Raw genomic sequence first — 15,230 nt, forward strand, 5'->3', positions numbered from 1 at the left:
AGCGTCAAGCACCCGACACGCACACATATAAGCTGCAGAACATGCATGCTTGAGCGTCACCAGGAGCTAATAGTGAAAAAATTCAGAAGGTGGGGCCGTTAATCAGCTCTCAGCGATTTGATTGGCTAAAGAAAAAATTAAAAAACTGAGATTGATATACGAAAACAATCAATACAGTATAACATCCGTCTGAACAACTACTGCAGCATTCGGCTGATGAGGCAGCCCAAGTTCCCCTCACAATTTTCTTTTTCACTATAGTTAAAGAGTAAACCTGGTATATCTATCAGCCTTGCCATCCATCCATCAAATTGACCACACCTTCTCAATTTTTTTCACCATACAAGCAACTCGGTGTCCATCAAGGACAATAGATTTACAAGGTTTGCTCTTCATTTATGGTGAAAAACCAGATTGGGCGATTAAATCGGTTGCCACGTAACAGAGGATTCGACAGCCGAATTCAGCACGAAATTTTCGACAACGAAGTGTCATTGGTTAATTTTGTTCGTACCTATATCACCAACACAATCCCAGTCACATCACAAGTGATGTCAACCCATCAACTGATTCTGTCAAATCCGTTCAAAGCCGCGTAAACGGTCTGTTATGGAGCACACCTTCTCAATTCTTTTCACCATGGGTTTCCGTCTTCTTCCTTCGTCTCCTCCTTTTGAGTTGAAGAAACAAAAAAAAAAACCGATATGAACGCGGTTTAAGCGAGTGTTAAAGTGTTTTAAAAAAATATGTCCCATTGTTTTTCCCATAAAATACTGAACAAAACATGTTCGTGGGTATATAAAACGGAAGGATCACACAGTTTCTAATACTGATTTATCATAACAATGTGTGAAAAGGTAAAAACTTAAGGGGTTATATACAGTTAGAAGGTCGAAAAAACTGAGAAAACTTTTAAATTTATAGATCTAAAAATTTTTACACATATTATGTTATCTTTTCACTGATCGAAAAGGCGTTGGCTGGTAAGGCCTCTGTACATCGGTTGATATTACGGGGCCATTCGACAATGCTTCTTTCAGTTCTATTGGGGAAAGTGTGGTTAGAAAGAAAATATATATACTAATCATAACATGGGTTCTCAATATGCTGAGGAATAGAACGACAATCTATTGATCATTGACGAGCTCCTACAGACTCTCGACGATCTCGGATACGAAGGGCTTTGCTGACGATTTAGTCATCATGGTTAGAGGCAAATTGGACTCTACCATAACTGATCGCATGCAACTAGCTCTCGACATTACACAAAACTGGTGTCGGGAGAAAGGGCAAAACTTGTGCGGTACTCTTAAACCGAAGAAAGAAATTAAGTCTAGGGGCCCTTAAACTAGGGCAGGCCGACTTAACTCTATCTGGAGGCATGAAATACTGAGAGTAATCCTTGATAAAACCTTGACCCAGAGAAATCACTTATCGTACATCACAAACAAAGCTTTGAGAGCAATATGCGTATGCCAAAATACGGTAAAACATGGGATCTACAGCCAAAGATGATGGCATGGTCTTATAAAACAATAGTAGTGCCAATGAACATTTATGCCTCTCTGGTATGGTGGCCAAAAGTATACCAAACAAAGACTCAGACAACACTTAACAAAGTATACAGAATAGCCTGTCTGAGCGTTGAGCAATGTGAACATGCCCCACAGCGGCTTTAGGAATGGCCACTGGACTCATTCCACTATATCTTGTAGCCAAAGAGATGGCAATCGGTGAAAATCTAAAGCTTCCTAATCTACTCCATCTCAAAGAAGGCAATCTTACAGGACATGTAAGGATTCTGGGTTCAATCCTGAACTCTCTGTGCCTGACTGTTCACGACAAGATGGAAAAGAAACTAGAATTCAATGAAATATTCCTAAAACTGGTCGAACAGGTGTGGTGTACTGATGGGTCCAAAATGGAAGACGGTAGTGCCGGGGCTGGAATTGTCGGACCACATTTCAAAAAAGCAGTTGCAATGGGAAAAACCACTTCCATTTACCAGGCGGAGGTCGACGCCTTAGAGCTGTGTGCCAGAGAATGTCTACGGAGAGGCACGCGCCAATATTAACATTCTCTCTGACAGTCAAGCTGCTCTAAAATCGCTGGATAGCTTCTCATTCCAATCAAGGTTGGTCTGGGAATGTTTTAAAATCCTCAACACCCTAGCATCAAAAAACTTTGTTACCTTGATGTGGGTTCCAGGACATGAGGGGCACGAGGGGAATGAAATTGCGGACACTTTAGAGAAAAAGAGGGCAAACACTCCCTTCATAGGCCCTGAACCTTTCTGCGGGATAAATAACAGCTTCAAAAGTGCCTTTCTGCGTGTGCAGGAACAACGAGGCTTAATCGAAGAGCCCAAACGGGCTCTGAAATGACTCATAGATCCAGAACGGATAAAGGCAGAAGCAATCCTTAACCTAAGCAGAAAGGACATACAACTTTACACAGAACTACTAACAGCACACTGTAAACTTAATTATCACATGGAAAGGAGAGGTGCGATAGAGAGCAGAAAATGTTCTATGCGATTGCCCAGCAGTGACACGACGCAGACTAAATTATCTGGGAAATGGGGCTATAAATTCAAACTTCCTACAGCAGTTTTAGGATTTATTATTGTAATAGCCTGAGTAGGCTACATGGCTGCACAATAGATCTATTCATTTAATCTAAATTTCTGACACGTTCTGATAACTGTTAAAGTCAAAAAATCGAGAGTGCAAATTACAAAGCATAGATGAAGAACCCTGTACTCGTATATAAAGTTTAGTTCCGCTCGATTTTAGACATTTCCTTCCTTTTTATAAATTATCTCTTTGCAAATGTGGCAGCAAGTAAAACTATTGCGCTTTTGATTGAAAGTGAATCTTCAAATCGAATCAAACTAAAATTAGTGGTTGCACGTTTTGCTTGACTAGAACTGTTGAAGCGTGACACATCGCATGCAAAAATTTTCAAAGTGAATTGCAAATACAATTCTTATTTATTTTCCAATCAGAAGCTTAGAACAATTTAAGCAGCTGAAGTAGAATGTTTTATTTTAATTTATTCCTCCTTAACAACATTTTCTTTTGGGGAAATGTTATCCCTGTTGTAGGACAATTTGATAGTAAGTAACTGTAGGAAATTCAAATTTACTGTATTTACATTTTTTTTTATTAAATTATAAATCTTCAGTGACTATTTACAAGGAAATGCCTCCACTTTATCAGTTCGATGACTACGATCAGTGTCTTCAAGTTGAAAACAGCCGCTCCCATACGAAGCCGACGTATTGTGTCGTATACGCGGAAGTTGTTGTAAATGAATCTTCAAGTCTTTGGAATAAAATTGCCAGGTTCTCTGCAGACGATAAACATCACTTCAGACACGATCACTTGTTTTTCGGAATATGCCTAGAACGCTGTAAGAAACTATTGCAGCCATTCGCCAAATTTCGTCTGAACGAGTTGTCGGGAAGTGGAGAAATTCGCGACATTGAGGTTCGTTGTGAAATTATAAATCATATGTAAGCAAATTGTAGGTCAAAGCTCATACATTCAAAGCAAATTCCAGCTTCTTAACTACTACATTAACGTGCATAAACGGGAAACTGACAACCGCATTCAGTATGGGAAAATCTTCAGAAGTTGTCTTAATTACGAGTTCCAACATAATTATGGGTTGCGATTGCGTGCAAGCATTGAATACTGCGAGCAAGCGAATACAACATTGAAACATGGTAAAATGTTTTGATAGTTTTTATTTAAAATATAATCTACTTTAAGGGACTTTTCTTTTAGATGCATTAGACATTGTTGCTTATGCCATTTTCGGCATTATCACTTTGGCCTCAATCTCTTCAACCCTATACGATTATCGCTTGAAAACCAGGCAGTCTGTAAATAATCGAAATGAAGAGTTTTATAAAAATTCACTTGAAAGTCCAGGTAAATATAATATTTTCGTAATGAGCTCACGAAAAATTAAATCTTACAAGGTGAAGTCCAAAATAAACCAGACTGAGCTAAAAGAGAAAGGACAGGAGCTTTGTTCTGATAACTTCGAGTTTATTTATTCAAAATAGTCCCCTCTGGCTTCGATACACTGTTTTGTTCGATCTAAAAGCTTTTCGACAGAGTGTTTTAGGTTATTGACCAGAATGTCCTTCAGGTACAAGTCTTTTGGATGGCCTCTAAGGACACAAAACGTTTTCCTTTCACGGCCAAAAACAATTTTCCAAATAGGTAGAAGTCACAGGGAGCCATATCAGGCGAATACGGTGAGTGATTGATGGTTAAAATGCGATTTCTAGTCAAAAAATCAGTCACAAGAGTGGATCGATGAGGAGGTGCATCATCATGCAATAAGCGCCAGCTTCCTCCTTCGCGGTATTCAGGGCGAATTCGACGAATGCGGTGCAACAAACGCATCAAAACGCCTAAATAGAAAATTTCATTGCGGTTTGGCCCATTGGCACGAACTCTTTATGGATAATTCACTTATTTATATATATATAATTGGCGCGTACACCCTTTTTGGGTGTTTGGCCGAGCTGCTCCTCCTATTTGTGATGTGCGTCTTGATGTTGTTCCACACAAATGGAGGGCCCTACAGTTTCAAGCCGATTCCGAACGGCAGATATTTTTAGGAGGAGCTTTTTCATGGCAGAAATACACTCGGAGGTTTGCCATTGCCTGCCGAGGGGTGACCTCTATTAGAAAAATGTTTTTCTTAATTTTGATGTTTCACCGAGATTCGAACCTGCGTTCTCTCTGTAAATTCCGAAGGGTAGTCACGCACCAACCCATTCGGCTACGACGGCCGCGGATAATTCCCTTGGAATCGTAAAAACAAATGAGCATCGACTTGATTTTTGACTTCTCCAAACGCGGTTTTTGGATGACGGCTCGTCTGGGGCCTTCCATTCGGCACTTTGACTCTTAGTTTCAGGTTCATGTTGGAAACACCTCGTTTCGTGACCAGTTACAATGTCTTAAAGGAGGTTCTCGTCTTTTCTCGCCTCTTTAATGAGGTCTTTCGAATGTTGAATTCTGAGCAATTTTTGGTCCTCAGTTAACTTGTGCGGAATGAAACGTGCACAGACCTTTTGTATGACCAATGTTTCAGAGATATTCAACTCCGATTCCATGAATTTCAACCATGATTTCGGTTCATTTTCGATACATTTACGAACAATTTCGATGGAGTTTTCGGTGATTACCGTTTTTGGGCAGCCCGGCCCGTTTGTTTATTGTCATTTATGTCCTCACAACCATCTCTGAAACGTGTAATCCACTCATGAACTCTGGCACGAGATAGACAATCATCGCCATAAACTCTTTTCATCAATTCAAATGTTTCGGAAAACGTTTTACCGATTTTAAAACAAAATTTGATATTAGCTCTTTGTTCGAAACTCATTTTTGTACCGATGGCACAAACATATGAATACTTTAGACGCAATAACTTCGCTTCCACTGAACCGAATGTCATCAAGTTTTCACTGGAAGTCAACTAGGAATGCAACTTCCAACGCACTACCTTATTTAAACGATGGCGCCATCAAAAACATTTTTATGACGCCAGCCTTATTTATTTTGGACTTCACCTTGTATAACTATTTCGTTTCTCGTTTTCTAAATAAAATTGTTATTTCATTTTAATTATTTTTTAAACTATCCAATTGTATCAGCAGTGATATATACTTTCCCTTTTCAGCCCAACAACTATTCAGCTCATTTTCGATTTGTCGGAATTTTTACCGGTTAACCGCGTCGTCGAAAACTCGCAGCCAAACCGCAACGGACCTCCAATTTTTCGATGGCTTGCGAGTAATAGGAGTATTTCTGGTATTATTTGCGCACTCTTTAATACTTTTCATGGCCATACAAGTTGAAAACCCTGAATTCTTCGAGAAGTTTTTCTATCGTCCGGAAACAGCCATAATTGAAAATGGCGCAGCTATAATTCAAATATTTTTTGTTATGAGCGGATTTCTATTATATGTGAACTTTATCGAAAGAAATTTCGTTACCACCGACACCAGCATAAGCAATTGTATTATTGTTTACTTCAAAATTTTTTTTCACAGGTATTTGAGGTAAATGCATCTGAATGTTTATTATCTTAATTCAATTTACTCATAATGCAATTCTCATGTTTAAGGCTTTTACCATCACTAGCAATGCTAATTCTCTTCAATTCATCTATACTTGTGCGTCTACAAAATGGACCATTTTGGAGACATTATGTGGAAGCAGAACGCGTCTTTTGTCGCGAATATTGGTGGCAGAATGTTTTCTGCGTTAACAATTACCTGCTGCAGGAGAGTGTAAGTGATGGGCTTCGCACTGTAGTCGGGCCCTATAGTAGTAGGCCATGTTTTACGTGAGAAATTAGAAGGACTGTTCCGAATAGGCCATAAGATTTATAGTCTTATGGTTGATAGCTGTCAAATCAACTGTTCGAAAAATAAGAAAATTATTAGCAATGTTCGATAACAAAATTAATCATAACCAGCAGTCAATCCAAATAAGCGCAAATTCTCCGCAAAGAGAAGAAAAAGTACAATTTGCCATCACTGGCGAAAAAAGGTTGAAGATCATCTACAGTCACTCGCACCTTATTTGATACAGTTACGATTTTTTGTGAAGTGTTCTATATTTCACAATATTTTGCTGAAAGGGAAAAACAGAGTATGCAGAAATCTTATTTATTTTGCTTTATTTCATTTTGCCATGAAATTCAAAAAAGTGTTCACTCATTTCATTTGAACGTCTTGCTTGGCATCCATAACAAATCTGATCTTAAAAAGGCGATAATTCAAGAGTGGCGCCAAATTAGTCCAGAATACACAAGCAAATTGTCCACGCCACGTAGACTTCAAGCTGTAATTGATAAAAAAGGTTGGGTACCCTTGTATTGAATACCATAAAATTAAAAAAATTGGAAATAAATAGTTGCACTGTTTTAAATTGTATCATTTAAACTGCAGCGTGAATTCTCTGTATGTTTTTTGTTTTTGCATTACATTGAAATGAGTGTACACTTTTTTGTATTTTTTTATGTTGAGAAATGCATTTTCGCAAAATATTGAGTATGAAATATAGAACAGTATCAAATGAGGTCTGAGTGACTGTATAGGTTGAGTTTCCATTTTATCGTTTCTCACCATAAACTGTAAATTTCAAGTCAGAGCAAAGGCAAAAGTGCACAAAATACCAAATTTCACAAAAAAAAATTTCTTTGTTTACAAAAAGTTCAACCCAATATAAATATTATCCAGCACAAAATAAGCGTCTCCCTTGCATCGAACTGTCACTTTGCTCTCTAATTTTCTTAGTGATGGATAATTTTTTGGCTTAACGAACGTCTACGTCCAAAAATTAAAAAAATAATATGAAAATTTTTGTGTTATCGCACACGACTATTTTGAAACGGCCACTAAATATGCTTTCTAACATTCAAGCGTTGTTTGTGTCAATCTGATTTGTGACGATTTTCAAATTGAAGTGCATATGACTTTACTTTCTTTATTTTACTTTAATTGCATTTGAATTAACTCAGCATTTTGGCTCAAGGTGAAAATCATATATTACACACACACACATACATAATTGGCGCGTACACCCTTTTTGGGTGTTTGGCCGAGCTCCTCCTCCTATTTGTGGTGTGCGTCTTGATGTTGTTCCACAAATGGAAGGACCTACAGCTTTAAGCCAACTCCGAACGGCAGATATTTTTTTATGAGGAGCTTTTTCATGGCAGAAATACACTCGGAGGTTTGCCATTTCCTGCCGAGGGGCGACCGCTATTAGAAAAAACTTTTTATTAATTTTGGTGTTTCACCGAGATTCGAAACGACGTTCTCTCTCTGAATTCCGAATGGTAGTCACGCACCAAGGGGGCGTCCATAAATTACGTGAGATGTTTAAGGGGGGGAGGGGGTCGAGTCAAATCTCATCTAATCTTACGTTGGAGAGAGGGGGGGTCTCGGCAAATATCACGCAATTTTTTTTCTGATTGAAACAAAAAAATTGTACATGCTTAAGATTTAATCTCAAGCGTAATCGTAGTATGATTAAGATCATTCACTAATTCGTTCGAAAGAAAATAATTTCATTCATATTTCGACGTTATACATTACTACTGTCAAACCACCATATTTGTTTTATACCAAATAGCTCAATTTAATCTGAATTTGCGGTACAGTGTAGCCCGTCGGTTGTTTTCGCGCCACTATGAGCCGAACGCCCTATCACTCAGGTTGACGTTTGACAATTCCGGACTTTAAAGAACATGACGGAAAATCATTTGCTCCATTTCTAATACGCGTACCGATTCAACCGCTGAATGCCTTCATCAGCACGCCTATTGATCTCTATTGCCCAAGTATACGTGATGATTTAGAGAAAATATGCTGCAGTACATGCGGTATTTACTTCGCATCTATCACAAGAGCTGCAGAGCACAGAAGAGCAGCTCACATTGCACCAGCTAAGCAAGCGCGTATGTTCCGCAAAGTGCGACCCTCACGGATTGTCACAAGACGAGTTAATTAGTTACTGTGCGCAAGCGTCAACGGCTTAGAGTGGCTAGATTAGAACGAAGTTGAAGGAGCACATGATTTTACTGAAAATCATATGGACATGTTGGTCCCAATAGTCTCTCTTGAAACCGCGCATGATTCTCCATGGACTGAATTAGAGTAGATATTCTTTTTTTAATCGCAGTAGTTATGATTTAAGTCTTCTATTGTTAAATTTTTATTACACTTATAACTCTCAGCAATATTGATTACTAGTCTTAACTAGTCGTAAATAAAAGCACGAAGCAAATTTTTTTTCTTTTTACAATAACAATCCAACGCGTTTACATACGAAACCCACATTTTGAAAAATCTCAAGTGAGATTGGGGGATGGGGGAGAGGGTTGAATAAAATCTCACGACATCTCACCAGGGGGGGAGGAAGGGTCCAGAAAATTGAAAAAAACACCTCACGTAATTTATGGACGTCCCCCAACCCATTCGGCCACGGCGGCCGCCACCCATATTAGCTTTCAATATTATGGTAACGTTCCTTTTAGCTGGTAAATGTCACTGTAAGGTTGCAAAAAAAATTGAAAACTTTGAACGACTTATTTGCTAAAAAACTAACGACGCTGGCCAAGGCGAATTGAGTATCTACGATGACGCCATTAAAAAACAGTTACTTTATTTTTCGCGATTTTGACAAGTCTGATGTCAGCTCAGTTCGCAATATTAATAATTGAATCATGGAACAAAACAAACAAAAGTACGAAAGTTTGTTTGTGAAAATTCGGTGAAAATTGATAATTTTGTGATTTGTGAGATTTAAACTAATCAAACTAATGAAATCGAAGTGCCGTGTGTTAAATTGTTAAAGCACAAATTAATACAAAGCCTCCAGATTCTGGTTTTTGCGTTTTTATGAGGAAGAAGTATGTGTGTTGACAGCTATTAAAGGATTTTTGGATATTAAATCCTTTTGAAAATGTTATTTTTTAGGTTTTGGGACACACTGAGCACGAATTTTATGCCTATCAAGTCAAGTTAACTATCAATTTCTCTAAAAATTAACAGTTGTTAAATCAGCTAGAATTTTCCAAACAAATTAAATCCAATTCGTTTTAAGGCTCCCTGTTCTTGGATTTAAAAATGGGTAAATTATTACATTAAAAATTTTGGATTCGTATTCAAAGTAGCAAAAAAACCCAAACTATGCAATTTCAGAAAAATTTAACAATTTCTTTAAAACGCAGACTTCATTTAGGGTTTTATATTTTCAAAAGCAAATTTTAAATTTGTACTGAGCGAACCCAAGAGCTCCCAAATGGCTTATTTCATGCAAATTCAGCAATTTTTTTAAAGCCTTTGAATATACAAGGTGAAGTCCAAAATAAACAAGACTGGCGTCATAAAAATGTTTTTGATAGCGCCATCTTTTTAATGAGTTAGTGCGTTGGAAGTTACATCCCTAGCTGACTTCCAGCGAAAGCTTGGTGACAATCGGTTCAGTGGAAGGGAAGCTATTGGGTCTAAAGTGTCAGTAGGTTTGTGTCATTGGTACAAAAATGAGTTTCGAACAAAGAGTTAATATCAAATTTTGTTTTTAAATCGGTGAAACGTTTACCGAAACATTTGAATTGATGAAAAAAGTAAATGGCGATGATTGTCTATCTCGTACCAGAGTTCATGAGTGGATTACACGTTTCAGAGATGTTTGTGAGGACATCAATGACAATGAACATATGGGCCGGGCCGCCCAAAATCAGTAATCACCGAAAACTCGAAAATCACGAAAAATGAACCGAAATCATAGTTGAAATTCATGGAATCGGAGTTGAATATCTCCAAAACATGGATTTATCGCATTTTAACTGATCATTTGGGCCTACGAAAGGTTTGTGCCCGTTTCATTCCGCCCAAGCTAACGGAGGACCAAAAATTGCTCAGAATTCAACATTCGAAAGACTTCATTAAAGAGGCGAGAAAAGCCGAGAACCTCCTTTACAACATTGTAACTTGAGGTGAAACGTGGTGCTTCTAACATGAACCTGAAATTAAGCATCAAAGTGCGGAATGGAAGGCCCCAGACGAGGCACCACCCAAAGTTTGGGGTGGTCAAAAGTTTGGAGAAGTCAAAAATTTAATCGATGCTCATTTGTTTTTATGATTCCAAGGCAATTGTCCACAAGGAGTTCGTGCCAACGGGCAAAACCGTCAAGGCAATTTTCTATCTTGCGTTTTGAAGCGTTTGTTACATCGCATTCGTCAAATTCGCCTTAAATATCGCGAAGGAGAAAGCTGGCGCTTATTGCATGGTAATCCACCATCTCATCGATCCATTCTTGTGACTGATTTTTTGACTAGAAATCACATTTTAACCATCAATGACTCATCGTATTTGCCTGATATGGCTCCCTACGACTTTTATTTATTCGGAATATTCTTTTGGAAATGAAAGGAGAACGTTTTGCGTCTGTACAGGTCATCCAAAAGGCTTTTACCGACATCCTGAAGGACATTCCGGTCAATGACCGGAAACACTTTTTCAGTACTCGCTATTTATTATGCAAAATATTTAACAAAAAAATCACTATTCTATTTTGACTATTTAAGGGGTTAGGGATAGTCAGAATTAAAAAAACAATTGATTTTTTTGCATTTTCTTAAAATATATTATCCTAAAAATATTGTGTGAAAATTTTAAGTGAATCCGACAAATACTTTTCGAGTTATTCAACAATTAACAAAGGCGCTCGGGCGCTCCGGAGCAGATAGCAAAACTTTAAGTGCGTTTTTCTCAAAACTATGTTTTTTCAACTGGTGAGCACTGTAACTTTAAAACCGATTGGTAGATTTCAATAAAACGTATACTGCTTTTGACAAACATAAAAAACTTTTTCTTGATCGAAGGTTTTTTTCAAAAATTTCGATTTTTTTTAACATTTTTTTTTCTCGAAAATCTGAAAAATATTTCCTGAGGCCACCATATTGTTAATTTAAAAAAAAACTTCGATCAGACAGAAGATTATCTATTAATAAAACAAATTTCTCTTGTCCGATTGATTGTAGATGAATTTCTAAGGACTTGTGATGATTACCGCAAGAGACTTCTGGAGAAACGGGCTCCATACAAGCAATGATAACTTTTACAGTTATTAATTTTTTTGTTGAAATTTTGCTAAAGTCAAGTCGAAACATGATGTATTGATGCTTTTTTAAAATAAAGCAATTAACTAGCAAAACAAAATTGTTAAAAATCATAATTTTTTCGGGCCTCTGACTACTCCTAACCCCTGTATCATCAGTACCTTATTATACTCGTTTTTATTATTTTACTAATTGAGTTATAAGTATTTACTTTTTTGTCTGTATGTACATACCTAGTGCTCGCACCATACCTGGTATCTTGCTGCTGACATGCAACTTTTCGAACTATTTCTTATTGTATTAATCATCGTAAGCAAGTAAGTAAAATCAATTCAAGCATTCATTAATTCATATATTCTTTCATTACTCGTACTCGTATTTCAGATTTCCCAAACTTCGTAGAGTTATATATGCCATCCTCTTGGTATTGACCTTTACGGTAACAGGATTTATTACATACTTTTTGAAACTTAAACCTATATACCATACGAATCCAGAGTAAGCTGTGTCAAATTAATTTCAACCGATGTCCTCATTAAACATTTGCCTTACTATTTTAGAAACTACCGTTATATGTTTTTCCGCAACGCTGAAACCTTTTACCAGGCATACACGCCGTTTTACACAAATATTGGTGGCTACTTTTTCGGCTTCGTAACTGCTGAATTGTATATGAAGTTACGAAAGTATTCCAAACAATATCGTGGGCTAATGAGATACGAACTCAGTTGGTGGCTATTATTCCCAATGGCTTTTGGTTTACTTTTTGGCGGAGCCTTTTTTATGTCGTTCGAATTTGAAAACCCTTCAATTTGGGTAGCTCTTTTTGCCAGCTTGTATCGGAATATATGGGTTTTAATATGTTGTGCAGTAGTTTTTGGGATGTGCCTCAAGTTGGGATGTAAGTTGCATTTTTCTATTAGTTTGGGGAAAAAGAAATCCATTATTTTCTCGGTAGATGGTTGTGGTGATCGTTATATCGTAAAGTAGCGATCAAACAATTTACAGTTTACGCTCGTTGTCAAGGTGACATTTCATACTAAAAATTCATTTCTTGTTTTATGCTTGATCCATTCAGTTGTGGGTTACAGGGTGTTAACAATCGAAGAAGTCAACAAAAGGAAAATTTAGTACGTTTTACAGTTTTTCTATAACAGCGATAAATTAAATTGTGAATGGTGTTTATGGGGCCGGTACTGTAACAGTTAATTAGTGCAATTTTGCTTTCGACGATTCCGTTCTGGCATTTTTTATGTTAAAAACGCACCTCGCACAGCCAGGCCTGTCGTCGAAATGTCAATAAAATCACAGAAAGCTGACCGGCATGTTAATATTCGTGCATCGCCCAGGAGCTACAGATCGACCATAAAATAGTTTTAAACCATTAGCACAAAAATAAAAATTAAAATAATGGATTTCTTTTTCCCCAAACTAATACTTAAAAATTTTTACAATTGTACTCAACAGCGAGGCCACAAAAGTTATTGCGGTCCCTTTTAAATTGGTGTGAAGGACGTTTTTATGGATTTTTTGTTTGTTTTTGAGAATTGAATGAGTCTACAGCTCTGATTATTTTCTACTTATTCATCTACAGGGTCCAGCTTTCGAAGTGTAACCAAATTCAGACCGCTCGCGCAACTGACGCACGGGCATCATCTGTCTGTTAGTTGGCTAAATGACAGTCCAGAGTATTGTTTACAAAGGCGCGGAAGCATTTTGCCCAGAGTAAACGTGAAAAAAGAAAATCAGTAATGGATTTCAAACTCAATAGTGTGATCGCATTATATTTGGCGATTGTTCGAGGGCTCGAGCACCTCAAAGTAAATAAATTTTTTGTTTATCGCACCCTTACTCGTTACAATTATACTGGTATCATCGCGAAATGTCATGAAGATGGTCATAAAAAGACTGCAACGTCACGTGGAATGGTTTAAAAAGTGAAGAAGCGACTTGAACGAAATCCCCGACGAAGTGCTAATCAAATGGCGAAAGAACTGAAAATATCTGACCGTAGCATCCGCCGCATACCGAAAAATGATCTCAAAGTCGAGCCTTAAGAGATCCAAAATATAATACAAAAGCCGCTTGATCTCACACCAAAGCAGCAACAAGTCAGACTTGAAAGAGCGAAGGAGTGGCTTCGCTTGACCGAATGCAGTCAATTTCCGAACTTTAAGCTTTCTGACGAGAAACTTTTTCAAATTGAGCACTTCACAAACTCCCAAAACCATAGGATTTATTTTGCCGACCGCTCATACGCGAATTTGAGCCATCGATTGTCCACCAGGAGGCAGTACCCACCACAGGTAATGGTTTGGGCTGCTGTAACCGCAGATAGGCGCTCTCCAATCGTTTCCATCGAGTCTGGCGTCAAGGTAAATGCGAAATATTATCGGGAAAGTATTCTGGAGGTTGCTTTGAAGCTGTGGGCAGACAAACATTTCGGTGGCAGAGCATGGATGTTTCAACACGTCTCGGCGTCGTCACACAAAGCTAGAGTGAACCAAGAACTCCGAACTTCATAACATCCACACCTCTCAAATTCACCAAACGCGAGTCCGATGAATTATTCTCTTAGGGCCATTTTGGAGAGCAAGGGTCCGAACTAAAAGATTCACCAGTCTCGAGGCGCTGAAAAACGCCATTGTCCATGAGTGGGCCAAAATACCTGCAAGTCACATTCGGGCAGCTTGCGATTCGTTTCTGGACCATCTCACGGCCATACTCAAGACAAAAGGTGGTCATATCGAGCAAAAGTAAATTGGTTCTTAAATTTGTATAATTTTCACAAATTTTTTACTTTGAGTTGAATTAAAGTAATTTTTCAAAATAAATTTATGGCCTTTTTAATTGGTTACACTTCGAGTGCCGGACCCTGTACTTATATTTGCACACCAAAAATGAAAATTATCGTTAAATATTAATTCAGTCCTTAGATATACCATATGGCAGCGAATCTGTCCTTACAAAAAACAACAAATTAGCTGCCCCGATAGAATCAAAATTCAAGGCATTTATTATTGCAATGCTACTTTTCAATACACATATATGGATACATTTATACATATTTTCATATAATATATATTATATATGTATTTTTTTTTTTAATAGGGATCGCTTATGAATTCTGCTGCCTACCCTTTCTTCGGGTATTTTCAAAAATTTCATATCAAGCCTATCTCTGGCACCTGGTCGTCTTGCGTTTAATGGGCGGTTACTATAGGCAACCAATTTATATAAATCGCTTTTATTTGGTAATTTTAGTCTTCATATTAATATTTCAAAATTAAAAGTAACTTTTCCAATTACAGATCGGCCAGATTATAATAGCATTTTTTCTTACGCAACTGGTTGCTTTTGTTTTTGCATTGTTTGTGGAGTATCCAGTCGCAGAAATAATTAAATATTCACTACCATATTACAAACGTGAGAGGCAAGAAAGAAAAAAAGACATTTATAGCTTAAACTAAATACGGATGTAATTACATAAACGCATATGTATCTTATAACCTAAAAATAAAGTGCACGCATTGCACATATATACTCGTATGTATATACGAAA

The 15,230-nt window shown here is 37.5% G+C and overlaps 1 protein-coding gene across 1 annotated transcript; it reads left to right on the top strand.

Annotated features, from left to right (window-relative positions):
- The first annotated feature begins 3,021 nt into the window (after positions 1-3,021).
- On the top strand, positions 3,022-15,230 carry LOC128866786 (nose resistant to fluoxetine protein 6). The gene is made up of 11 exons (XM_054107768.1): positions 3,022-3,118; positions 3,187-3,491; positions 3,565-3,730; positions 3,792-3,938; positions 5,710-6,091; positions 6,157-6,322; positions 11,906-11,985; positions 12,053-12,166; positions 12,229-12,569; positions 14,780-14,922; positions 14,980-15,230. Exons 1-11 carry the CDS (start codon positions 3,040-3,042, stop codon positions 15,136-15,138), a joined length of 2,082 nt encoding a protein of 693 aa, XP_053963743.1. The 5' UTR covers positions 3,022-3,039; the 3' UTR covers positions 15,139-15,230.

Source organism: Anastrepha ludens, chromosome 6, assembly GCF_028408465.1.
Source record: "Anastrepha ludens isolate Willacy chromosome 6, idAnaLude1.1, whole genome shotgun sequence".
Lineage (NCBI taxonomy): Eukaryota > Metazoa > Arthropoda > Insecta > Diptera > Tephritidae > Anastrepha > Anastrepha ludens.